The 27,594-nt window shown below is 40.6% G+C and overlaps 1 protein-coding gene across 2 annotated transcripts; it reads left to right on the top strand.

Annotated features, from left to right (window-relative positions):
• Positions 1–177: 177 nt before the first annotated feature.
• On the top strand, positions 178–26,577 carry GPNMB (glycoprotein nmb). Of its 2 annotated transcripts, none has more exons than XM_053218306.1 (11): positions 178–541; positions 8,522–8,674; positions 9,550–9,693; positions 12,063–12,227; positions 14,427–14,585; positions 14,888–15,205; positions 18,674–18,766; positions 19,535–19,637; positions 20,944–21,158; positions 24,472–24,565; positions 25,011–26,577. In XM_053218306.1, exons 1-11 carry the CDS (start codon positions 469–471, stop codon positions 25,162–25,164), a joined length of 1,671 nt encoding a protein of 556 aa, XP_053074281.1. In that variant the 5' UTR covers positions 178–468; the 3' UTR covers positions 25,165–26,577. The 2 variants fall into 2 exon arrangements, with proteins under 2 accessions (XP_053074281.1, XP_014936018.3); XM_015080532.3 differs by having other exon boundaries at positions 181–541; positions 14,888–15,199; positions 18,668–18,766.
• The last annotated feature ends 1,017 nt before the right edge of the window (positions 26,578–27,594 follow it).

Raw genomic sequence — 27,594 nt, 5'->3', positions numbered from 1 at the left:
CACTGGGAAGAGCTGGTCATCCGAAGCACAGCGAAAGAAGCGCAATTGTGACATGGCCACGTGAGCTGTGGGTGAATGACTCAGTAAAGGAACCATATCAAGTCGATAATGAGGTTGGAGATTGAAATTTTGTTTGATGAAGGATATTAAAGTAGGGTCCAGAGGAAAGGAAGTCCGTTTAACTAGAAATGTGGAATCACAACATCGAAACGGTGCACATCTGAAAAGAGAATAGATGCTAAGAGTGAGTGAGTCAGAAGCACATGAGTTGTAAGAGCTTGAACTCCAGAGACCAGATCAGGCAAGACTGCTTAATACCATCACATGATCTGCCCTGAGGCACCCTGTATTTAATTAAAATAAGGAGTGGGGCGCAGCAGAGGCTAGAAGAGCACTGTTGTTCTTAGCGGGTGGAGCCAAGGGAGTTAAAAGTTAAACCTTGATTGCCTGGGTCTGTGAGAATTCAGCATGGAATGTTTCTCCTGTTTCCTGGGGTTGCTGCTGCTGCTGGCTGCAAGATTGCCTCTTGATGCTGCCAAACGTGAGTAACTGAGTTTCTGTGTTTAACCCGTTCTTTGTCAACTAAAAGGATGGATTGCCTGAAGTATTGTTACCTAAGCCAGAAGGGGACTTCCTGAATCTCCTCAGGAAACTTTCATGCTCCTTCATTTCTTCTGGAAACACTTGGGAATGTTGAAACCACAGCAAAATGTCTCCAGCTCCAGCTTTTGCTTCCGGCTCTTGGAAAGTAATAGCCACGCAGCCCCTCTCTTAAGGAGCTTTTTTTCCATTGCACTGGCCACCTTCTCTTGCCACACTCAGGGATCAGGGAGGGTGGAGGTGTGAGGGGAACAGTCTCTGGCCTGAGAACAAAGCAATGGCTTCCACGAAATTTGGTCTAGTTTCTATCCAGTAGCGTAGTCAGCTCAAATGAAGTGAGGCCTAAAATCTAGATCTGCTCACTAATCATCCCAGCCCAGAAGCCGTTGCTAGTCTTGTTGAGATTTTTTCACAGACCTGCAGGAGCTCCTTTTCGAGTGAGGTTACTAAGAGAAGAGCCGAAGCCCTGGCTCTCAATTCTAGTCCCACGTTAGAGGTTGGAGATTTTCTAACCATGCTGAGAGGCTCGGATCGATGAAACCAGAATCTTTGGAGATGGGCTTGGAGCCTCCTTGCTTAAAAAGCTCCTCTTGTAATTGGAATGCAAAGCTAGGGTTTCAGTTCCCTGCACTTGTGTGCGTCCCACTTGTCTGTCCAGGGGATGGGTGGCTGTGGTGGCCCCCCATGCTCCTGCAGGTAGTGTGCAGTGGGAGAGGGAAGGTCTCCCAGAAGGTCCACCCCACCTCACTGCAACAGAATAGGGACATTCAGTGATGAGAAGTCCGGGGGTCCTTAGGCACCTGGGTGTCTCTGCTTGACAGCTCAGACCCTGGAGCCTGCTTCTGATTCTGTCTCCCTCCCTCGCTAACCCTCCCGCACTTGCGCTCGCGCGCGCACTCTCTCTCTCAAAAATAAACATTAAAAAAAAAAAAAAAAAACCACTTTAAAAGTCCAGGGGTCCTGATTGTGTCAGACCATTCCATGGGGTTTAGAGGGTGGGGGGAGGATGGTAGGCATAGGGAAGGGGCCAGTGTCTACCTCGTGCCCGTGTGTAGCCACTCTGCAGCTATTGCACTTACATCACTCAAGTACTCATCCCCACAACCACCACCGCGGAGCAGATGGTCCTCCCCCTATTCCACAGGTGTGGGAACCAAGAGCCCAGGTCTTGCTTTGCACCTGCTGGGCCCAGCTGTGTGTGAGCAGAATCCTGGACACATGGGCTAGGCGCCCACACAAACCCTCTTTTCTCTCCCCTTCCTCCTTGTGGAGGGAAAAGTCCTTTAATTAGGTTGTCCTTGCAGGGTGGGATCCCAGCAGGAATGCTGAGTCTAGAGAGAGGAAGAGGGGGAGCTGCTGGTACCCTGGAGTGCAGGCAAGGTTCCCCAAGACTGGAGAGGCTCAGGAAGGGGTGAGGCTGAGAAGGGGCTGCTGGGGGCCACAGGGCCCCCTAGGTGAGGGTGAGGGGCAGGAGCAGAGTGGCCAGAGGCACAGTCCATTTTCCTAGTGGCTGAGCTCTCAGGCTTGGGCTGTGCTGGTCCCCAGAGATGCCAGCCCTGCCATCTCTTGTGACTGGGTCGGGGAAGAGGCACCCTGTCGTTGATGAGGGAGTCCAGACCAAGGATTTCACAGGGTGCCGAGGCTGGGAGGCTGGCACTGTGATGATCGTGTTTCCTAGACATGGAGCTTAGCCACAAAGAAGGCAGGTAACTTGACCCAGGCTACACAGCAATTAAGAGGAAGAAAGCTCAAGCCAACCATGGTCCTTCCTGCTGTTGGACAGACTTGGGTTCCCTACCAGCTGTGGGACTGGGCCACAAGTGACTTAGCACCATTGAGCTTTCATTCCCTCATTTGAAAAATTGGGTAATGGGGTTCTTGTGACATTAGCTAACAGAAGGGGTTTGGGGTAGGAGTCCTACAAGGTAGCAATTGTATTACCTCAATGTAGCTCCCAGGACAGAATTCCCTAGAGTCTGCAGTCGTAGGAGATAGAGGGACAGAGAAGTTGACAGTCAATGGAGACCCTGTGCCTAATTCTAGCCTTCTTTCCATCAGTGCTAATTTGTTCTGCTCAGTGAAACAGATTAGCCTGATCTTAAATATTGGCTGTGGGTTTGAGAAGAGTCCCAACTTATTAAGCAAAATGTAACAAAACCTGTCATTCCTGTCTTCACCTTGCCCTAGAATAAATATTCTGTCCAGAAAAAAATAAGGATGGGTAGAATTTACCATTGTATCAAACACCACGGGATTCCTTGCCCCTTTTCGATCATAGCCCTGGTAAAAAGGAGGCAAGAGTAGGTATCAATAAAGTTGTTAACAGCCAACCTAGCCACCACCTGTCTGCTGGTAGACACAGCAGAGATTCGAGAGTGGAGACAGAAAAGCCACAGGGGTGCTGCGTGGGATCCATTTCCCTTCACTTCTAGCCCTGCCCTCCCCCCCACACCTCTTTTTTTCTTTTAAAACCTGCTTACTGTTAAGTGTCTTATTTTTTAATTTTTTTTTAATGTTTATTTTTGAGAGACAGAGTGTGAGCAGGGGAGGGGCAGAGAGAGAGGGAGACACAGAATCTGAAGCAGGCTCCAGGTTCTGAGCTATCAGCACAGAGCCCAACGCAGGGCTTCAATTCACAAACCATGAGTTCATGATCTGAGCCAAAGTTGGACACTTAACTGACTGCGCCACCCAGGTGCCCTGAGTGTGTCTTTTTTTTTAATTTTTTTAATGTTTATTTATTTTTGAAAGAGACAGAGCAAGAGCAGGAGAGGGGCAGAGGGAGAGGGAGACACAGCATCTGAAGCAGGCTCCAGGCTCTAAGCTGTCAGCACAGAGCCCAATGCGGGGCTTGAACTCACAAACCATGAGATCATGACCTGAGTTGAAGTCGGATGCTTAACCATCTGAGCCACCCAGGTGCCCAAGTGTGTTTTATTTTTAATTTCACCTCTTGAGGTCCTTGTAAAGTCACATGAAGTTTTAAGAAATAATGCAAAGAGATTCCCCTATACACTTTATCCCATTTATCCCAATGGTAATATCTTGCAAAATGATTATACAGTATCACAGGCAGGGTATTGATACTGATACAGTCAAAATACCAAACTGTTCCAACACCACAAGGGGCCTTCATACCCTTTTAAACCTACAACCCTTTCCTACCCCACCTCCTGCTCTGGTAACTGCTAATCCATTCTCCATTTTTATAATTTTGTTACTTCAAGGATGTTATATAAAGGGAATCATTACAGTATGTAATTTGAGGGCATTGGCTTTTTTCACTCAACATAATTTACTGAAGCTGTTGCATGTATCAGTAGCTCTTTTTTATCACTGGGTAGTGGTCCACAGTATAGGATATGCCACAGTTTAAACATTCTCCCATTGTGGGACATCTGGATTGTTCCAGTTTGAGCCACTATGAAGAAAGCTGCTATGAACATTCATGTACAGGTTTTTGTGTGATGATAAGTTTCCATTTCTTTGAGACAAATGCCCAAGAGTACAATTGCTTGGTTGCATGTTAATGGCATGTTTAGTTTTACAAGGAACTGCCAAACTGTTATCCAGAGTGGCTGTACCATTTTATGTTCCCACCAGCAATGTATGAGTGATCTGCTATCTTTAACCCATGCCTACGTTTGGTATGTTACCATTTTTTATTTAGCCATTTGGATAGGTGTATAGTAACATCCCATTGTGTTTTTAATGCACATTTCCCTACCGTTTAATGATACTGGACATGGTTTCATGTGTTTCTTCTGTCATCTGTACATTCTCTTCAGTGTAATATTTGTTCAGGTCTTTTATCCATTTTTAAATTAGATTGTTTTTTAATGTTGCGTTTGGGGAATTCTTTATATATTATAGATATCGGTCCTTTATTGGAAATGTGGTTTGCAAATATTCTCTCCTAGTTTGTAATTTGACTTTTCATTTTCTTCACATGATATTTCACAGAGCAAAAGTTTTTCATTTTAATGAGGCCTAACTTATCTCTTTTTTTCTTTTATGGATCATGTTTTTAATGTCAAGTCAAAGAATTCTTGCCTAGTGTAGAGACTGAAAATTCCTCCTATGCTTTTCACTTTTTCAGAGCACCATTCATTGAAAAGGCTGTCTTTCGAAACTCCATTGGGTTGTTTTTGCATCTCTGTCAAAAATCAGTAGGGTGTATTTGAGTTGGTCTATTTCTACATTCTCCATTCTGTTCCATGGACTTGTGTATCTATTCTCTGTCACTCTTTTAAGTTTGTATTTTTCCTTGACTGCTGACGTTTAAAATCAGAGGAGAAACCCATGTTTTGATTATGTTTCCGGAAACACCGGCTTTCTTCTGGATCTGAGGAAGAGAAAGACTCTTTGGAGCATTGAGAGAAATAGGTCCTGGGAATCAAAAGATGTGAATCTTCATTTCCACTCCATGAAAGGTGACCTGAGTGAATCCTGTCACTTCTCTAGGCCTGAATTTCTTCATCTATAAACTGAAGTGATTTGAACAAATGTTAGTTCTTTCCACATTGAGTATTATAGTACTCCATGACTCAATTCAAATGAATATCCACTTATAAACATTGATTGATAAACCTGCCTTCACCTAGTATCTGTTTCCAAATAAACAATCTCACAGACTCACAAGACATTTGGGTTTTGTCTTACTTGTTTTTTCTCTGATTTGGAAGTCTTTAGAAGACCTGGCCTGAGGTTACACAGCCTGTTTAGTAACAAAATCAAGACTAGAAACCAAGTTTCATAACATTCACCCATTGTGAGACATCTGGATTGTTCAGTATTCATTTCAATATTCTTTTCCATTCCATCCGCCTCCCTTATAAGATGGAAACAACAGGCTGTTCCCTCCATCTACCAAAAAGGAGAAATAAAAGACAGAGGTTAGTGGCATCCATTCAAAATGGCTTCTCTTAGCATCTACCAAATACCACACCTTCTGAAAGTTCTCTTTCAGTATTAAAGAGAAGACAGGATTTCTGGTCCAGATGATACAAGGCCATATGAATTCATGAGAGGAGATTTTAAGACTGTGTATGATTAGGGGCTGGCTGTGAGTTATAGACAATTAAGCTTTTGGTTGTGAATAACAAAATACTAAAAGGGTTTGAGCAAGACATGTTACCTCAACCAGTACAGATGCAGGCAAGGCTAGATAGATAAAGAGCTCAACAGCATCAAGAACTCTTTTTGCATCCTCACTGTGTTGGCTGCTTCAGATCTGTGCCCTCATGATTAAGTATGGCTGTCACAGCTCTGGGCCTCACATTATATTACCAACTGCCAGATCACTTCTTATGTGAACAAAAATGGAGGCTGTTTATTTTATTTTATCTTATCTTATCTTATTTTATCTTATTTTATTTTATTTTATTTTATTTTATTTTATTTTATTTTATTTTATTTTATTTATTATGAAGGAGGAAAACCTTTCCCAGAAGCACTCAGAAGACTTCCTCTTAGCTCTGAATGGCCAGGTTCTAATCACCTGCTCCTGCCCATACTGTAAAGAAAGCTAGGAAAGTGAGCCTTTGGAATTTTGAACTGTTAGAATAGAAGCTCTGTAACAAGGCGGGGAGGACAAGCAGGGGTGCAGGCTGGAATGGCTGGTAGGTAGGCAACCAAAAAATCTGCTACAATCCTCAAAGAAAGGAGAGACCATGTGAACCCTGGAATTGTCAGGCAACGCCAAAAGACCAACTCAAGATGAGAAAGAATTTCAAAAGAATTAGAATTTTGTAAACCCTGGAACAGCCACACAAAAAGATACAGCTAGTAAGTCAGAAGAAGAGATAAACTCAAAAAATAACCTCGTAATAAAAAAAAAAAGGAACAAGGAACAGATAGGACAAATAGAAAAAGAACAAGATGGTAGATTTAAATCCCACAATATCAATAATTACATTAAATGTAAAATTACCTAAACATGCTGAAGATTAAAAAAAAAACCCAATATGTTGTCTATAAGAAACCCACTTCAAATATAAAAACATATATCAGTTAAAAATAAAAGGGTAGGGGGCACCTGGGTGGCTCAGTGGATTAAGCATCTGACTTCAGCTCAGGTCATGATCTCACAGTTGCGTGAGTTCAAGCCCCGCATCGGTTTTGCACTGACAATGCAGAGCCTGCTTGAGATTCTCTCTCTCTCTTCCTCTCTCTCTGCCCCTCCCCTCTTTCTCCCTCTCAAAAATAAACTTTTAAAAATCTTATAAAAAAATAAAAGGATGGAGAAAGATGTACCAGTTAATCACTAAACATTACTATCAAAGAGTTCTTCAGACAAGGAATATTACCAGACATAAAGGGCAATTCCTACTGGTAAGAGGATCAATTCATGAAAAAGACTGCACAATTCTAAACCAAGCTTCAAAATACATTAAGCAGGGGTGCCTCGGTGGCTTAGTCAGCTGAGCATCTGACTCTTGATTTTGGCTCAGGTCATGAGATCGAGCCCTGCATCAGGCTCTGTGCTGGGCATTGAGCCTGCTTAAGATTCTCCCTTCTCTCTCTGCTCATTCTGTCTCTCTCTCTCAAAAATAATAAATAAACAAAAAGTGATAGAACTGAAGAAATTGGCAAATCCCATAATTATAGTTGAAGATTTCAACAATCCTCTCTGAGTAATTGAAATAACAAGTGGACAGAAAATCAGTAGGAACATAGCAGTCTCAAAAAGCATTATCAGTGTGCCTGTGTGCTCATTCGCTTAAGCGTCTGACTTCGGCTCAGGTCATGCTCCCATGGTTTGTGGGTTTGAGCCCCGCATCAGGCTGTGTGCTGACGGCTCAGGCCTGGAGCCGGTTTCACATTTTGTGTGTCTCTCTCTGCCCCTCCCCCACTTGTGTGCGGTTCCTCTCTCTGTCAAATAAATAAATAAACATTTTTTAAAAAGCTTAAGCGTTGTCAACCAGCTCTTAACGTAAATGATATTTAAAAACCAACAACCGTAGGGGCACCTGGGTGGCTGAGTCATTTGGGCATCAGACTTCGGTTCAGGTCGTGATCTCACGGTTTGTGAGTTCGAGCCCCATGTCGGGCTCTGTGCTGACAGCTCAGAGCCTGGAGCCTGCTTTGAATTCTGTGCCTTCTTCTCTCTCTGCTCCTCCCCTGCTCATGTTCTCTCTCCCTCTGAAAAATAAAGACGAAAAAAAAAAAACAAAAAACAAAACCCCCAACAACTGTAGATTACACATTACATATGGAACATTCACCAAGTCAGACCATATACTGAGCCGTAAAAAAATTAGATTGCTCAACAGTGGGCTCTCCAGTACTGGTAAGCATCTCTTGAAAACCTGGAGGCATTCCTCATCCTGGCATTCTTTTAGCCAAGAGAACATTTATCATTGGCAGCAGTGTTTTCCTAATTATATTGTATCAAATTCAATATTCAGAGACTATGTACTGAGAAACCAAATAATGGCTAAGAAATACTGATTTTCAAAAATTTTCCTTTAAATCTTACTCATTTAAACTTCAGAAAGAGGATCTGATTAGTTTTATTTAAGCTATTTCCAGTAGAAATTAAAAAACAAAAACAAAAAACAGGAGTGCTTGGGTGGCTCAGTTGGTTAAGCGTCCAACTTCGGCTCAGGTCATGATCTCACAGTTCATGAGTTTGAGCCCCACATAGGGCTCTCTGCTGTCAGCTCAGAGACTGCCTCAGATCCTCTGTCCCCCTCTCTTTTTACCCCTCCCTGCTCACTCTCTCTCTCTCGCCCTCTCTCTCAAAAATACATATTAAAAAAAATTTTTAATACAAAAATAACTTCTATTTGTTTGACATATTGGAAATATCAAGTATTACTTTCCAAGCTTATGAAATGAAAAATTGCTTTATTTTAAGATAAGTACTAAATGAAGAATGAAATAGACAAAATAATTTGTTTTTCAAATATTGATATAGGATTTCATGATGTGCTGAGCAATGAAAGAACTTCTGGTTATATGAGGGAGTACAACCAACTCAATGGTTGGTCTTCAGATGAAAATGAGTGGAATGAAAAACTGTATCCAGTGTGGAAAAGGGGAGACTCAAGGTGGAAAAACTCCTGGAAAGGTAAATCAGAAGATTCAAGGCAAACAACTATCATTTCCTATCTAAGTCAGTCTCATAGATTGTAGACTTGGAGATCCCATGGCTTGTGTTGCTTCCATGAACTACAGTACTCTAGTAAGCGGAAGGAACCTGGATTTAGCAATCTTTATCTGAACATGATCACTTTCTAAGTCACACACAAAAAAGTTTAATATCCTCAGAAACTGGTAAATTTGTAGTTCTTGGAAGATTTTGGAGAGCAAGCAGGTTTAGCCTCAAATCTATTTACCTAATATGGGAATGGTCCTCTTCAGAAGATCTGAGACTCTGGAGTAGTTTTGACCATCTCAAAAGTGTGGTTTATCAGAAAGTGAGTATCTTGCCATTTGCATGAAAGAATGAGTCCTTTTGAGTTTAAAAAATACAAACCTTTAAAACTTGTTTTTGTATAATCAAACAGGTTTTTTTTTTTAATTTTAAGTACATGTTCTTTCTATGCTTAGATAATTCTTTAATTGGTTTGACTTTTTTTTTTTGTCTTCTAGAATGTTGTGCTCTGAAAGCAAAAGTTAGGAATCCAGAAAATAATTGATGGTAAAGAGGCATAAAGATGGGAGGGTGCCTGCTGACTCAGTAGAGCACAGGACCCTTGATCACAAGAGTCACAAGTTCACAAGGTCACAAGTTCAAGCCCCACACTAGGTGTGGTCCTTATTTAAAAAAAAAAAAGGACAAATATAAAATAAAATAAAATAAAATAAAATAAAATAAAATAAAATAAAATAAAGGCATAAGGATGCTCTGGTCCTTATTAGTGGATTTAACTCTTCTTTGTTTACTTATCAGTGAAAGGAAAAAGGTGCTTGATCATTAAGCTGCACTTTTTTATGTCTTAGGAGGCCACGTGCAGGCGATTCTGACCAGTGATTCACCAGCACTTGTGGGCTCTACTATAACGTTTGTGGTAAACCTGGTATTCCCCAGATGCCAAACGGAAGATGTCAGTGGCAACATTGTTTATGAGAAGAACTGCAGAAATGGTAAGGAATGTTACTCATGCCACAGGAACAGGCTAGTTCTATTGGAGACCTATCTCATAAACCTAAAGGCTCACAGGTACTTCTGTACGTGCAAGATGCTATTATCTCATGTCACCCCCTACTGAAATTGGGTAACAGGGAGGGGTTCCCACATCAACATTAGCCAAACCCACTTGAGCAAACAAACTAATGGCTTTCTGCCTCCTGGAACTTTCTTCAAAAGTTACATTATCACGCTCAGCCTTCTCTTAGTGTCTAGTTGATTAGCCAGAAAATACATTGTTGATTCTCAGATTTTGGTTTGATTACTTGGAATTCTTTTGGCTACTCAGAGAATAGCCAGTTTGACAGATGTTTACTGATGATATTAATTTCTGCTCACAAGTATCACTTATGCAAATGTGTAGCTAACACAAATGCTCAGATGTGTATATTTTGGTTTTGCTTTGCTCTTAAAGCAGGTGAGCTCTTTGTACATGTTAAAGAGCACAAATGAACACAAATGCATCAAGGGAAATTATCTTGAGAACTGCACAGTCTCAAAAACTCCGAGCTAATTACTGAGACTCTTTGATCATTGACAAGACTGTTAAATGCACTTATGATCTGATTGATTGATTGATTGATTGATTGATTTTGAAAGAGGGAGCTTGTGTGAGTGCAGGGGTAGGGGAGAGGGGCAGAAGGAGAGAGAGAATTCCAAGCAGGCTCTGTGCTGACAGCATGGAGCCGATTGCAGGACTCAATCCCACAACCCTGGGATCATGACCTGAGCCAAAACCAAGAGTTGTACGCTTAACTGACTGAGCCACCCAGGCGCCCCATGATCTGATTTTATTACTTACAACTTCTAATAGATTGTCAGTGTGTTCATTCCTTATTAAGTTATCATCTTCCTATTAGGAATTGTACATTAGATTCTGTACAAAAAGGGTTTGAATTTTTAAACTGTTAAGTGCTTAATATTTTGTAGTAATTTTTCTCTTTTCTAAAAAAGCTGATTTTTATGAATATTTCAAGTGACAATCTATCTCTCTGAGCATTTTTATATAAAGGAGTCTCAGTGACTTATGAAAATTTTTATATAATATCTATTACCACGAAAAGGAACTAGGGGATGGGGCGCCTGGGTGGGTCAGTCGATTAAGTGTCCGACTTCGGCTCAGGTCATGATCTCAGGGTCCGTGAGTTTAAGCCTCGCATCAGGCTCTGTGCCGACAGCTCAGCTTCAGATTCTGTGTCTCCCTCTCTGTCTGCCCCACTCTCGCTTGTGCTCTCTCAAAAAAAAAAAAAAATGAATAGATGTTAAAAAAAATTTTTTTTAAAGGAACTAGGGATCTTTGAGGAAAATACTAATTCCAGGTCGAGGACAGGGAAAGTACCAGGTGAGCCTGCCCCAAAGTGCGGAAATGCTCAAGGACCAATGGGGACACATCACAAGGACACAGGAGCTAGCTTGAAGGGACTCTCACTAGCTATTTGGGACAATTTAAGAATTAAAAAACAATAATAGATTGATAAATAAAAAGTTTCTTCAAAAATATCAGTGACATAAAAAACCAAGAGGGTGAGGAAACTATTCTAGGTGAAAAGATATTTATCATAACCTGTTTAAAATGAAATATGTTGGGACACTTGCCTGGTTCAGTCAGTAGAGCATGCAACTTATGATCCTGAGTTCGAGCCCCGCATTGGGTATAGAGCTTACTTTTAAAAAGAAAAGAAGAAATATATCATATATACAAAAAAGTTGAAATCAGGGTATACTGAGTACACAAATACCTTCTACCTAGATTCAACAATTGTAACTTTTTCCATATTTACTTCTATTTTTTTTTTCTGATCATTTGAAGAGACAGAATAGCCAAATGTTGTATGTGACCCTTGATTCGACTTTAGTGGGAGTTGTAATGATACTGAGGTTATGTAGGAGAATGTCCTTATTTTTAGGAGAAGCATGCCAAAATCTTTAAAAGTAGAGAGTCATTTGATGCCAAATGACTCAGGAAAGAAAAAAAGAAGAAGCTACAGAAAGCAGTACCAACATAAAAAGATAAAGAAAGCATCCTTCCGTTTGGTTTGAATACAGTTGTGATTCAGAGAACCAATATTAAAAATAAATATATTGTGATATCTCTAGATTGAACCTTTCTAAATAATTGCTTTAGATGAAACTTTTACTGAAATGTAACCTATCTGCAGGAAACAGGCATACATATGCACCACCAGATGAATTCTGAATTTTAGGGTTTTAGTTGTCCAACTGTATTTATATTTATGAAAAATAGGAAAAGATGTTTAATTCAGTGATGAGCATTGAGCATTCTGAGCCCACATGACAAGCCTGGCTTGTGTCTTTCTCTGTTTAGATACTGGTCCATCTTCTGACCAGTATGTTTACAACTGGACGGAGGAGGTTGACTCGGGAAATGGCAACAGCCCAGGCCATCAGAACGTGTTCCCTGACGGAAAGCCTTTCCCTCACCACCCCGGATGGAAGAGATGGAATTTTGTCTACGTCTTTCACACACTTGGTTGGACTTTTTACAAAACTCCCTTATCTGCTTCTTTACTTTCCCTTAAAATTTCCCTTTTTTTTCTTTTCTTACTCCATAATCAAGAATTCTAACACTAAGAGTTTCACAACAGTTACTTTGTTAACTTTTCTTAGCTGGGGTGGAGGGTATGGAATAAAAATAAAATCTTGTTTAGCCTTAGCAAATCTTTGGGACACTATAGAATTGAAAGATGGAAAAAAACGAATTCAGCTTTCTTTTTTAAAATAAAACTACTCAATTTATTTCTGTCTAAAACAGCAATATGAAAAAATATTAGTATTTCTTTGAATGGCACACAGATGGGCATTTGATTTTTTCTTTTTTTTGTTTTGTCAAGAGAATTTTTAAGAAGGAAACTTATGCTCTTTATAGGAAATTTGGAAAATACAGAAAAGTACAAATGAAAAATGCAAAGTACATAATTAACACCAGATGTTACCACTGTTAACACAATGGTGGGTTTTTTTGTTTTGCTAGTATTTCTTAAGATTATACTGTATACACATTTTTGTTGAATATCATGAGCATTTGGCTATTATTAAAATTATGTACATTATTTTAACGACTGCATAATATTCCATTGTGTAAAAATAACATAATCTAACTACTATTCTTCTTTGACATAGTCTACCTTCTTTTTTTTTTTAAGCACAGATGTTATCCACTTTTGTTTTATTATTGTTGAAATGATTGTTTTTAGGAGGAGCAAATTTAGGTTATAATTAGCAAAACCACTAAGTTCTTAGTTAAAAACATCACCAGGTCCCACCTTGCTCTGACGTACAAAGACTGCTACCAATTGTACAGGCTCTAAATTTCTAAGTGTTTTGTCTTCATAAATTAGAGAAAGTTTCTTTGTCCAATTAACTCATTTATAAATCAAAACAAATATTAACAATGCACATCAGTTTAATGAAGTACAAAATATAGATCAAATATTATGCCCATCTAGTTAAATCAGGGGATTGAAGGCTGGCTTTGTTTCACTGTCTTCACGGCCCTGGCAGTCAACTCACCAAATGTCATCATTTCTTTGACTTTACCATTTGCATGGAGTCGTGTATGCTCACTAACACTCCATTCTCTTCTTAGCCCAGGTAACATCCATTAATTTAGCTAGTTAGGATGTCTTTATTAAAAATCAGCTTTCAGCCCAGAAGTTGCCATTTTTCTAACAAGACTTTTGAATTTCCATATTCTGATGTCTCTGAGTTAACTGATAATCTCCTTCAACTACCAAGTGCTTCTGTGGTCTTTCAATGCCCAGGCTAACATTTTCCTCACGTATAACTAACTCCCCAAGAGATACCTTCTTCCCCTACAACCTCCAACAGAACTACCCCTGCATTTCAAGATAAAGGGGATCCCACATCACATCTCCCTGAGAAGATTAGTGTATTTTTCTGATACCTTTGACCATGTAATAAATATGGTCCTTAGTCATCCCCACAAGCATCCATCTTACCATCTCTGTTGTTCCAATCACACATCTATGCTGGGTGCCTCAATGGGATTAGAAAAACATCCCTGAATCCTGAAGGACAGAAATTACCTTCACTAGCTAGCCAGTGGTAGTTAGATTTATGTGAGGGCTGGAGAAAGAAAAAGAGTGAGTCAGGAGTGTCCTAGGAATGTGTTTATAGAACCACTGCATTATTTTTTATACTCTTTTTAATCACTTACTGACTGCATTTTTATACATGAATACTATTAGAAAGTGGAAGATTCTAGTCCCCTAAAAAAAAAAAAAAAAGCTGCTCAGTAATAGAGCTGAAATAGTAATATTGTTACAACAATAAGGTAGATTTTTGGATAATTTGTTTTAACTCCCTTGGACACTTTTCTATGGGAAACATATGTATTTCAAGTGCCTGATCACTTATAAAAACTTTTTTATTTGTAAACTAAGGACTAACTGTATTATCCCACCAAACAGCTCTTTTCATTTTGACCAACTACATACAATTATATTTATTTAGTTGTGGGTTTGTTATAGAAGGTTTTACATGAAATAAACACTATCTTCCTTTCTGAACCAGTTAGGACCACATCCCCATCCTGTTTTTCTTTTTCCAGAGCACTCTCTAAGTGGCAGTCACAAGTCGTTAAGAAACAACAACTTCCTAAAATGATCATGTAATGTGCCAATAACTAAAAATTTCCATCTTTTCAAAGGTCAGTATTTCCAGAAATTAGGACGGGGTTCAGCAAGAGTTTCTGTAAACACAGCCAATGTGCCACTTGGCCCTCAACTTATGGAAGTAACTGTTTATAGAAGACACCGAAGGGCATATGTTCCTATTGCAAAAGTGAAAGATGTGTACGTGGTAACAGGTGAGTCGTGTGAACTCTAACTGATGGTGAAGCACTTAGTTCTGGTGACTAGTTGGTTAAGAAAGAGTTAGAGCCAAGTGTTTGGGTTAGGTTGTGATTCATATAGGTTCCTTCCCAGACTTATCTATTATATTGTACCCCATCTATGATTCCAGAATAACTTGGGAAAACTTGTGTAGAAAAAGGGAAAATGATGCTGAATTATCCCTAATTTTAATTTTTTAGCCTGAAAACATTATTGAAGTCATCCACTTAAAATCAAGCAATCATGTGTTCTTTCTATTTTCGGGTGTATTTTTTAGATCACATTCCTGTGTTTGTGACTATGTACCAGAAGAATGATCGAAATTTATCTGATGAAACCTTCCTCAGGGACCTCCCCATTATGTTCACTGTCCTGATTCATGACCCCAGTCACTTCCTCAATGAGTCGGCCATTTACTACAAGTGGAACTTCGGGGATAATACTGGTCTGTTTGTTTCCAACAATCCAACTTTGAATCATACATATGTGCTCAATGGAACCTTTAACCTTAACCTCACTGTGCAAGCTGTGGTGCCTGGACCCTGTCCTTCACCTTCACCCAAACCTCCAAAACCCACCTCTTTTCTACGTAAGTGTTTCCAGGTGATCTTTGAGTGGGGGGGGGGGGGGTGGTTCCTTAACACCTAAGAAACACACACACACACACACACACAAGAACATAGGTTACATAATTACATCACTAGTTTAAAGGATCGTGTAGAAACTCTGAAGTGATGCCATTCTGTACCTGTTATTCTTTAACTACTTTATCACCATTTTAAGCTGTTAGAATAGAGAAAACAGGAGAGCATGTTTAAAGTCATTTTGCAAGTAGAATTTCATGACTTGTGCACAGCTCTTTGAACTTCCTAATATGTACTGGTCCTCGTTATGTGTAGAGATGCTTTCCCGGTCTGGCCCATCACATTTCTGTTACTCTCCCATTTTTTCTAGCTATGAGAGGACACCTTGTCCCCTTATAAACATTCAGGCCATCCCCACTTCCAATCTCCTCCCTGCCCTGCCCACATCCACCTAGTGTCCCATGAAACACAGCCGTCCTTGAAAGTAGTTTCCAAATGGCCCAAGAAAGAATGTACCTTGAGAGTATTTCTCAGTGAGCAAGCTGGACAGACTCCAGACATAAAAATTGTTCTGGATATAAGGCATAATTAATTAAATCCCATGATCTACTGATAGTATATAAGGACATTCATGCAGTTGTTAAGAGTCTACTTTGGAAAGTGTTAGCTTGCATCTGATGCCCCATCCTACCCTACATTATTATATCTTAGCATCACTTTATCAGGGGAAGGGTAATAGACTGGCATCCCCCTCACTGGTCACAAGAGGGCGCCATCCCCAAGCCCAGAGGAAATACTCCATCACGACGTCCAGACTTGTTGCAATTCTTTTTTTTTTTTTAACCAAATAATAAGCGTTATAATAGTGTGTTATGAATAAAATTAAATCTTGTTAAGTCTGGCCTAGCTAAATCAAGACAATACAAGTCATTACTGATTTTGATTCCTTCTTCTTTGAAACGTTTTAAATTACAAAATTAATGCATGCTCCTTAATAAAAATTCAAGCGATGGAGAAGTCTAGAATAAAAGTGAAAGTCCCTATTCACATTCTCCTCCCAAGCATTAAACCTTATTAATAGTTGAGAGCGTTTCTTTCCAGATCTTTCTCTATGCATCACAAACATATTCTATAAATATACATAGGTGTTGTTGGTTTGATTTTTATGTAAATGAGCTCATGCTATATATATGGTTCTGTAATTTGCTTTTCTTCACTTAACAAACATCATAGACATCGTTCCCTTGTCAGTTCATATAAATATAACTCGCTTTATTCAACGGCTGCACAGTATTTCGTTGTAGGTATAACACAGTATATAAGTACATAGGGTGTATAAATGTATAATTTATTTAACCATTCTCTTATTGACACTTGATTAGGTTAATCCTAATTCCAGTTAGAAATATAACTGCACTGAACAAATCTAATCATATAGCTTCATTCTGGTATTTCTGTAAGAATATCTTTTTCTATAATTATTGACGATCTTCTTTAGAGACCAGGTATAAAATTCGAAATACACTGTAGATGCCTGTAATTTTAGAACTGTCCAGAAATTCCTAAATGGTAAAGGATTTAATGTTAGTTTATTTAACATTCATTTTTTTAAGTTGCATTTTTATTAAGCTGTTTTTCTTAGAATGTATTTATATCATACAGCATTTATAAAAAAAATATGTTTTAAGTCACTGAGAGGGTATTTCAAATTTTTGTTATTATTTCCATAGGTTGGATCACTAGATATAAGGTAGTAACCTTATGAGTTAGTTACATTTTATAGTGAAGGGAAGCTTCACTATAAAGCCTGGCTTTATCTAATTGGTCCTTTAATTATACCTTGATTTTACAGATACATGGATATAGACTTGACCTTATAGATATGTCTACAAAATTCCGTATGAGTTTTTACAAGCATTCTACCAAAAGTAGAATCTTAACTTTTGTCATTTGGGCATTTTTTAAAAGAAGTTTTATTTTAAAAGGTGGCAGGGTCATGATTCCATGTTCTAACTTGATAATTTCTGCCTGTTAAGGGGTCCAGCCATCTTTAATACCCAACGCAAAAGAAATCTCTTGCTGTGTCTCTTTTCCAAAGCGTGTGCCATGCAGCAGTTGTTTCCAGAGAAGCTCTGGGAGTCACTCAGAGAAGACCCTCTGAACAAAGGAGAGTCACAGGGCACATCCATCTACCCACTAAAGGCTCAGAGGAGCCCTCGAGAAATCTCCCAACCAGCTTCATACCTACATGTCACTACGTTAGGGTGCAGCTCGTCTGAAGTTCTGATGCCCTTCCCACCCCCCAACTAGGTTCAATTTCATGCCTTTTGAAATTTTCAATATCCTATTTTCCTTCCAGTCTTTTTATTTTAGTAAAGGAATACCAACACCATAATTAGAGCTTTTAAAATTGTAACTAATAGAGCATTAAATTCTTTGCCTTAATCATGTTCGACAAGTCATTTTCTTTTTCCAATGTTTATTTATTTTTTTTTTTTTTTGAGAGAGTGTGTGTGTGCACAAGCAGGGGATGGGGCAGAGAGAGAGGGAGAGAGAATCCCAGGCAGGCTGCACACACAGCACAGAGCCCAATTCAGGGCTCAATCTCACGACTGTGAAATCGTGATGTGAGCCGAAATCAAGAGTTACCCGCTTAACTGATTGAGCCACACAGGTGCCCCTGGGTTATTTTCAAAGTGTCTGGTATTCATTCCTTTCCTTCCCCACACCTGAGCCCATCAACTGCTGCAAGACTTTTAGAACGTAAGCTTTGGAGCTATGAAACACCTAAACAGGAAAAGAACTACCTTTCTCTTTGTTGCTTGCTTCTTAATCTCTTTTGCACCAAACTTCCCGTCTGTAATTATGTATCTATATATGTTATAGCATATCTACATCTAAATAGATGTATGGAGACACAGCTTGGGACAAGGAAACATATTTATTAAGGACTTCCTATATGGCAGGCATAGTTCAACCTCAGTGGATCAGGAGGTGTTGTTCCTATTTTATAGATGAGCAAATTGAAGCAAGGACAAGTTAAATGATGTGCCCACGGTCTCAAACAGCCAAAACCAAGAGACCTGAAGTCGAGCCCAGAACACCTGCCTCAAAAATTAAACTGTGCTTTTATCGATTACAGCCAGCTTGATTTAATCATGATTGCTGTATCACACATTTTAATATGGCTTCTACCTTTCATTTGATTCCTGTGTTTCAAGAAGATACAGGATTTGGTTTACTTATATAATTTAATAATTATATTGCCTCAGCTTTCACATCTACATGAATCATTACATAGTTCAAATTTCTGCAGTGATTTGATAGCATAGAACTCTTGATGTTTTGTAAAGGGCAGGTAGATGTTTAAATTTTTGGTTGTCATGTACCTGTTTATATTTTTGGTTATTATGAATTATGTACACCTTTTACATTCTCAGCAACTAATCTAAAATCTTATTCCAACTCTCCAACATCAGCTAGTGACAACCCTCTGGAGCTGAGGGAGAGTCCAGACGAAATGTGCCAGATTTACAGATACGGTTACTTTAAAGCCACCATCACAATTGTAGGTAAGAGCAGCAGGGGGAAGGATGTTAGAATCTACCTTGGGCCACCCTCCTGCTCTGCTGAGTCTGGAGAGATGGGGGCAGGGGCACCCACTCTGTTCAAGGTGACATCACATGTGCCCAGGCAAAGACTGTACTAGTGTCTAGATTCCCATCTGCGTCCCTGGCCTTCCTTAGACATTCTGGTGGAAATGAGCCCAGCATAAGGCCCACATGCTAAGGAGCCTGATCCCCACACTGTGGAGTTCAGAAATTTGAATGAAGGTGCTTTGAAGAAAGGGCAGTAGCAAGTTCCCAAACATCCACTTTGTTCCTCCAGCTGATTTCACAAAGTCAAACTTCTCGTGTGTAAGAAAGGGCCACCAGAGATGGCTGTGCACCATGGGCACTGCCCACAGGTACCCCACAGAGAAGACAGGTGGGGGCTGAAGCCCAAGTTGCACACGTGGGGCTGAGAGAAGGTGGCCAAGGCCTGAGCCTGAGGACTACATCTTCCCAGGAGGTAGCTTTTTCTGAAATTCTTGCCCAGAAGGAGTGCTGCCTTCTGACACATCCACAGATTCCAGAAATGAAGAGCTGGGTTGGAACGAAGAACAGTTCAGTTCAGTTCAGTTCAAGCTATGGGGTAGATTCCCAGGTCTGGTGTGCTTCTGGTGCGGGGAGAAGGCTGTGTCTCCTCCATTTAGTGTGGCTTTCTAGTTTATTAGGTAACAGTTTGGTTTGGCATCTATTGTATTTTGATTTGTTTTTCTCTGGGGGCTGTTTTGTTAGAGGGAATTCTAGAGGTTAACATCGTCCAGATGACAGATGTTCTGATGCCCGTGCCACAGCCTGACAACTCCCTGATGGATTTTGTCGTGACCTGCCAAGGAACGTGAGTACACGTCAGCCAGAGGAGCGGGTCAAGGCCTGAGCAAAGGCCTTAACGCCGTCTCCCCTTCCAAGTTGATTTAGATTCCTGATTTATGAGTCAGCTACGACAAGGAAGGGCCCTATGAGGCGCTCTGACGCGCACAGTTTTGCTGGAGTTAAGCGATGCTCATTACCTTTAACTGTTGATGAAATTGAATAATAATGATTGATTGAATACTTAATTGTGTTCTTAACATTTTATATCTGTTTTCATATTGAATCCTTACCCAATCCCGAGTCTCCTCATTTTACAGATGGGCCCACTGTGGCACACGGTGCCCCGAGATGGTGGGTACCTGCAGAGCATGGTTCATAGGCTGGGACCTGGCTCGGAACCCAGCTCTTAGGTCCCTGAGGCCCCTCTGAGTGGTGGGAAACCAGTGTGGAATGGCCATGTCCTAGTGATAATTAATAAGAAGGGACAGATAAGAAGCTTGGGAGAGGGGAGGGATGAGGATGGCAGAAAATTGGGAAAAACCTAACGGAGGAATGAAGCCAGCTGAGAAGAGTGCTTGTCCTCCATGCCACCCATGCCTCACCAGCCCCGGCATCAGAGCTTGGTCTCTGCTTCCGGGAGGGCCACTCACGGGTGACACAGTGGCTAAGACAGTAATGCATGGCCACTTTGCCTCATGGTTGTCAAACCTCACTTATTCAAGTCCCAGATCCACCTCTGCTTGTGTGACCCGGGGCCAGTCTCTCCCCTTCCTGAGCTGGTTTGTCACCTGCTACACTGGGCTAATCTTACTTTCTTTATCAGGTCATTGAAAGGAATAGGCAAGGTCATGTCACACATCTGCAGCTCTGTGCCTTGCACGTAGTAAATACTGCATAAATAGTTCCTGTTGCTGTCACTGTTGTACCTCTGCAGGGACCCAGGCAGGGCCAGCTCTGGCATTTAATAATAGATTTGCCGAACACCTAAGCCGTCTGTATCTGCAGGCATTCTAGGGAGCTCAGATGTGGAGGAATGACTTGGGCTTCACACAGTTTCCAACAGCCCCTTGCCTTGGGGGTCATGATTTTTTTCTCCTCCACCCCCAGGGCCACACCTTTCTGAGGATACAGGGGAAGCAGTAGCTCACACCCAGGCTTTTTAGGAATAAATTATATGTGACAATTTGACATCATATAGTTTGATATTCTTATATTGTATGCAAGAATAAAATAATAAAGTGGAATTCAGTTTTATAGATGCGTAATGATTGTGATTGTCCCTTCTAAACTGATATGACATCTCTCTCCCTTGGTGCCATTTGTACCCTCAGAATCCCCACAGAGGTCTGTACCATAGTTTCTGACCCGACCTGCCAGCTCGCCCACAGCACAGTGTGCGACCCTGTGGATGTGGACGTGGCTGGTATGTGCTTGCTGACCGTGAGAAGAGCCTTCACCGGGTCTGGGACATATTGTGTGAACCTCACCCTGGGTGATGATACCAGTTTGGCCCTTACGAGCACCCTCGTCTCTGTCCCTGCAAGAGGTAAGTTTTGTTTTATGTTGTATGAACATTTCATATTGCAGGTACAGTGTGTGTCTCATACTAAAGCCATTCAAGTCTTTGTTGTCACTGTTTGATATTCAGTGCAAAAATCATTGAACTACCGTTAATGTGGATTTCAGAACTGGCGTTAAAGTCCAACAGCAAATCTACTTAGGGCAGGGATGAGAGAGAGAGAGAGAGAGAGAACGAGAGAGAGACCCAATGAAATAATGACCAAAGGAAAATCGTTTGATGAAAAAAATCAGCTGTGATCATGGACCAGTAATAATGGGATACGATCACTGCGTGTTCGAAGAGATTTATGTTTCAAGGGAAAAGCGTAAAGCCCAACATCAAAAAATAACAATGTTCTTCAATTAAACTATAAAAGGGGGAGACTTGTGTCATGTTTTCATTAGAATCCACCTCGGCAAAGACATGAAGCCGAGAAGAAAAATGAGAAACCAAGTGGACTCCTGGCTCCTTTCTAACTTGCCATATGTCTCCTCTTTCCCTTCCCAAATTCTAGCAAGCATTACAGCGTGACAGTGACAAACCAACCTACGTAGTCCTCACATGTTCACCAGCAAATCTCCTCTCCTCTCTGCCCCCTACTGCCTGGAGAGCTAAAATGGTAGCAGAGTGGACTAAAGGATTTCTTTGAGAGATGTTCATTTACTGGTGGCTTCTAATTTTCCCCAACCACAAATTAGAACTCCACCTGGTGAGCCCAACTGAATTTCACTTGTAATCGACTTTGTTATAAGATACTGCTTTATCTCCTAGAAGAAATGCTTTGTGGTGCAATGGAAAGAGAGATTAAATTGTGTACACATTACAGCACTTATTTTGCTCCTTAATTTGAATCTTGCCAGGTACAATCTAATGACTAACTCACAAAGAACTCCTTTGGGGGGACGCCTGGCTGGTTCAGTTGGTTGAGCGTCCAACTCTTGGTTTTGGCTCAGGTCATATCCCAGGGTTGTGGGATTGAGCACCACATCAGGCTCCATGCTGGGCGTTGAGCCTGCTTGGGTTTCTCTCTCTCTCCCCTTGCCCCTCCCCACACCTCACGTGCTCGCTCGTTCTCTCTCTCTTACAAACAAAAACAAAAAACCAGACAAACAAACAAAACAAAACAGCTCCTTTGGATCTGGAGCCTATCTCATAAGGTAAAATGTACTAAAATATATATTTGCTCATTAACCATATAAAAGGCAGCTTTAACTTCCTTGAAAGAAGAGCTTAAGTAGTCATACATATAATTATATGTATGAGAGCTTACAGTTGGTGAGATCTAAGGTATAGATTTAAAAAAAAAAAAAAACAAGGATACAAAGGTACCCTGCTTCCTCCAGGACAAGATGCACTGGGACCGGGGTGGGGAGCGGGGAGGGCAGGGAAGAAGGAGGCATGCTGGAGGCCCTGGACCCAAGTGAGCCCCTGTCTTCAAAACTATTGCCTCCAGGAGCTGCCACAGTTACTCCTCTTGTGCTGCTGTGGGGTTTTTTTAGAACAACGTTTTAGGGTCATAACCTATTCTATGAAGCTTCCTCAGTGCTGGCAAACCACTGTTCTCTTATCTGGATTAGATGTTTAGATGTTTGCTTTCCTTTAATTCTCCTTGCAGTGAGTGATAACTTTAGGTGACCTGAGCCCTTTTCAAAATCTAAATAAAGGAAGCTCAGAAAGAGAGCCTTTAATCCAGTGGGGATTGTAACTTGATGGCTTGGGTTTCAAAGTTGGAATTTCAGAAATATCCTTGTTCAAAGGCAAACCCATATACTTTGAGCAGAAATGACTTTTATTCATTGATCCCATGAACATTTGTGAAGCACCTGCAATTCTTTCAACAAATATTCATTGAGTATCTACTCTGTGTCCAACAGAGATCTAGGCAGGAGATACACAGTTCCAGACGAGTGGGGGAACCAGATGAAGAAGATTCCCACTTTTGTGGGCAGAAAGAGCCAACAAATAAGATGACATTGTGAAGAGGGGTGCCTGGGTGGCTCAGTTGGTTAAGCGTCTGACTTCAGCTCAGGTCATGATTTCACAGTTTATGAGATCAAGGCCAGCATTGGGCTCTGTGCTGACCTGCTTCGGATCCTCTGTTCCCCTGTGCCTTGGCCCCTCCCCCATTCTCTCTCTCTCTCTCTCTCTCTCTCTCAAAAATAAATAAACATTAAAAAAAAAAAGTAGAAGAAGACACTGTGAAGAAAATAAAACCAGGCGGGGACATGGAGAGTAATAAGTGTGGGAGAGAAAGGGGTCAAGGTCAGCTCTCTAGATTGGAGGTCAGGGAAAGTCCTGCCCACCCAGCAGCATCTGCTTGGTGAAGGGCCTCCTTTGAACTGAAACCTGAATTTCAAGAGTGGGCAGCCCATTTAGATCATTGTAGACCAGCAGTAGGGCTTGGGTCTTATTCTGTGTGTGAGGGTAGCCACCGGCAAGTTTGAAGCGTGATCTGATTGATGCTTTTAAAGATCATTCTGACTGCTGAGTGAAGCAAGGATCCCTGGAAGGTAAAAGTGGAAGCAGGTATACAAGAGGTCCTCTTGGGGAGAAGGCTGGTGTCTGAGACTGCAGTGGTGGCTGAGGAGATGGAAGAAAAATAGATAAACCCCAATCATACTTTAGTGGTAGTGATGAGACTAGTTAATTTGCCAGTTTCCAGGAATACAGAGAGTACATAACCCCTGTTTTGTGGCTCTTGTAATCTAGTGGGAGAGAAACATGGGTAAAGCAGTAATTGCAACACAATGTGATCGAGGCAGAGGAAGAGAGGCAGGTAGAGGAGTGACACAGCCAGGTGTCGTGACCCAGTGCCCTCATGAATGTCTGGAAGGCACCCTGAGGGGTGAACACTTGCGAGGAGCCAGGGGAAGGACAGTCTTGGCAGAGGGCATGGGGATTTGTAAGAGCATGGGGAGGATAAGCAACTCCCAGGATTTTTAGAACCGCTGGAAGGGAGGTGGTGGGAGATGAGGCCAGAGGAGTGGCCAGGAGGGGCATGGAGCCCTTCACCTTGTGGGTGCTGCAGGGTCAGCTGAGACCTGAGCAGGTGTCTCCAGGACATGACATCTCTCTTCGGAGCCCTTTAACACGGTGTTCCAGACATGCTAACTCATTCTCTAAATGGACGATAACCTGACCCAAAGACTATGTATTATTTAATGGAAAAGATTACTGAAAGCCCAGAGGGAGCTATGTATCTTCTGATAGCAACTTTCCTCATTTATTTAATTGCATTATGAGTAGCATGTCCTCTAGGTGGAAGATGTCACTAATACTGTCTTGCTTCTGTTTTAAGACCCACCTTCCCCTTTAAGAATGGCAAATGGTGCCCTCGTCTCCGTTGGCTGCTTGGCCATATCCGTCACTGCGATCACCCTTTTGGTGTACAAGTAAGTTGCTGCTTTTAACACTTTAAGTTCCCATAGTATATTGTCAAAACTTCTGCATATTTCTGCATAAATGGGCCATTTTCCCTATTTTTTGCTTTTAAACATTCTGTGTAGGCGAGGAAAATCTTCCATTGAATGATGAATACCAAACTAGATTATTAATTTTTCTATGGTTTATTTTTAATCCTCAAAATGCTACCAGACATGAGTAACTACAAAATTGTGTCAGCTTAATGTTTAACATATAATCGCAAATTATAGTAGGCAGGCATATTTCTTGAATGAAGAAGGGAAAATAACTATACTTTCATAAGACATCAGTGTTTTAAAAGCTGTGGATTCGGTTCAATGGAATTAACCCTTTTACACTTGGCATGTAAGATTGTAGAAAGTAACAATTCCAGCTGGAGATCTATTTTTAATCCGTCTAACATGTTGTTTTCAGAAAACGCAAGGGATACAAACTGATAGAAAACAGTACTGGGATCGTAGTCAAAGGCAATGGCCTCGGTGTTTCCCTCAACCGTGCAAAGGCCATGTTCCGCCCTGGATACCAGGAAAAAGATCCACTGCTCAATCACCAACCGGGAATTCTTTAACTCTTCAGCTTTATTTCTGACCAACAGCTTACTCCAGTGCCATTTATGTGAGCTGTGCCAGAATTGATGACTATTAACTTTTTTTCCTAAAAATTATTATTAGAATATATATTGTGGCTTAGGGAGGTCCAAAGGTTTTTTGGGGTTTCGTTTTGTTTTGTTTTTTTTTTATGGGCTAAATGACATTTTAGAGAAGTAGAGAGGAATTATACTGTGCACAACCTCAGCCATGTTACAGAACTGATAAAACCAGTTAGCAGTGCTTTTTTTTCATTATGATGTATGTTTCAGTTATAATGTGTTAGGTGATTAGTGGGATAGATACACTCTGTCCAAAGAATAGGGGGAGAAGATACTATTCATTAGAGTCTTGCCTAGGTTCACTGGAAGGAGAGGCTGGACACTTTCTAGCTATCCGTATAACCAAATGCATAACTCCAATGTATTCCTGTTCTTAAGATCATGTTCCAACCTAACTGAATTCTACTTCAATGAACATGCATGAGCTCCCAGCAAAACAGTAACAAGCCAAACATGCTTCTTATACTAAAAAATGTGTATATACTAATCTCATAAATAGGTGTGAATATTTTTGTGACAACCTACCTTGCCCAGATGTGTAAAGGAATGGTATTCACCCAAGGGGTACCTGGGTGGCTCAGTCGGTTAAGTGTCCGACTTTGGCTCAGATCATGATCTCATGGTTCATGGGTTCGAGCCCCACGTCAGGCTCTGTGCTGACAGCTCAGAGCCTGGAGGCTGCTTCAACTTCTGTGTCTCCCTCTCTCTCTCTCTGTCCCTCCCCCACTCATGCTCTGTTTCTATCTCAAAAATAAATAAACATTTAAAAAAAGTTAAAAAAAAAAAAAAGAATGGTATTCACCCATTTATTCCATGGAAATTTATTTAGCACTTTCTGTGTATCAGGCATGTTGCTAGGTACCCGGCCCTGCACTCAGAGTGTTTATATTCTTGTGTATATATCTGGATTTCTGTACACTCTGGTGCATGTATTTGAAATTATACATTATGATTTTCCAAAAAGGAGGCCCATGCTTTTCCTATTGGTTTTCCTATTTAAATGATATCGTAACTTGATCAGTAAGGGTTTTACCTCCATTTGTAACTAAAACTACCATATGTCAGACAAGGCCTTCTTTTTCTCTCCTTCCTGAAAAATAAAGTGTGAAAAGAGATAAGATCTTAGAATTGTAATTATTTTTCCAATTTGTTGTTTGCCTTTCTATTGCCTTATAGTTTTGACACATAAAAAGCTGTTTAATGCTGCCCCATGGAGTACTGATACTTTCATAAGTATTTTATATTTTAAAATATATAGAGTATGTTAAACTTCAATAAATTTAATATATAAATGTATATAATCAGATAAATCCAAAAAAAGATTTTCTGTGAGTAATTGTCCTGGATTCTTTAAACAGTATTAAATTAAAAGTAAAGGCAAGGAGAGGGAGACGGGAAAATGGGTGATGGGCATTGAGGAGGGCACTTGTTGGGATGAGCACCGGGTGTTGTATGTAAGCAATGAATTATGGGAATCTACCCCCAAAACCAAGAGCACACTGTATACACTGTATGTTAGCCAACTTGACAATAAATTATATTTAAATAAATAAATAAATACATAAATAAATAAATAAAGGCAAGAGGATTGTTCTAGGTCACAGATCAGCAAACTTTTTCTGTAATGGGCTAGGGAACAAATATCTTAGGCTTCATGGGCCATATAGTTTCTGTTGTAACTACTCAGTTCTGTTCTTGCAGCACAAAAGCGATCATATATGTAAATGAAAGAGCATGCTGTGTTCCGGTGAAAGCATATTTACAAAGGCAGGTGGTAGGAAATTTGGCCCACGGGCCATAGTTTGTTGACTAATGTTCTAAACTAAAAAAGACCAAAGAGACACAGCAACCAAAAGCAATTTAGGAATCTAGACTGCATGTTAGCATCAAAAAAACAAAAAACAAAAAACAAAACAAAACAAAAAAAACAGTTATGAAAGTTATTCCTATGATAACTGAGGGGAATTTGAATGCATAATGAATACTAAATGATATGACAGAATTGTTATTGTTAATTTTCTTAAGGAGTAGTCAAGATTTTCTGAAACACTTGTTGTACACCAACATTTAGTCTAGTTCCTTCACTTCATAGATGTCCTGGAGGCCAAAAAGAAGGTATTTTTTTCTGAAATCATCTCCAAAGAATGCAAAATTTGCAGAACATGGACCGTGAAACTTCTCTCCAATGATGTGCTGGCCATAAGTCAGTGGTCCTCAGCCAAAGGTCACTGTGCCCCTCGGGGGCATTGGCAATATTCGGAGACATTTCTGGTTGTCATAGTTAAGGTGGGGGTGCATCTTGTGCGTAGAGGCCAGAATCTACAGGACAGCACCCCACAACAGAACACC

This window comes from Acinonyx jubatus, chromosome A2, assembly GCF_027475565.1.
Source record: "Acinonyx jubatus isolate Ajub_Pintada_27869175 chromosome A2, VMU_Ajub_asm_v1.0, whole genome shotgun sequence".
Classification (NCBI taxonomy): Eukaryota; Metazoa; Chordata; class Mammalia; order Carnivora; family Felidae; genus Acinonyx; species Acinonyx jubatus.
The sequence above is the reverse complement of the archived record's forward strand: the minus strand, read 5'-3'. Positions and strand labels throughout refer to the sequence as shown.

Excerpts from the sequence above, each read along its gene's own strand:
- GPNMB (XM_053218306.1), top strand. The coding sequence starts at position 469 with ATGGAATGTTTCTCCTGTTTCCTGGGGTTGCTGCTGCTGCTGGCTGCA. Across the intron at positions 18,767-19,534 it reads AGCCACCATCACAATTGTAG|AGGGAATTCTAGAGGTTAAC; the intron begins GTAAGAGCAGCA and ends CTGTTTTGTTAG. Across the intron at positions 21,159-24,471 it reads CGTCTCTGTCCCTGCAAGAG|ACCCACCTTCCCCTTTAAGA; the intron begins GTAAGTTTTGTT and ends TTCTGTTTTAAG.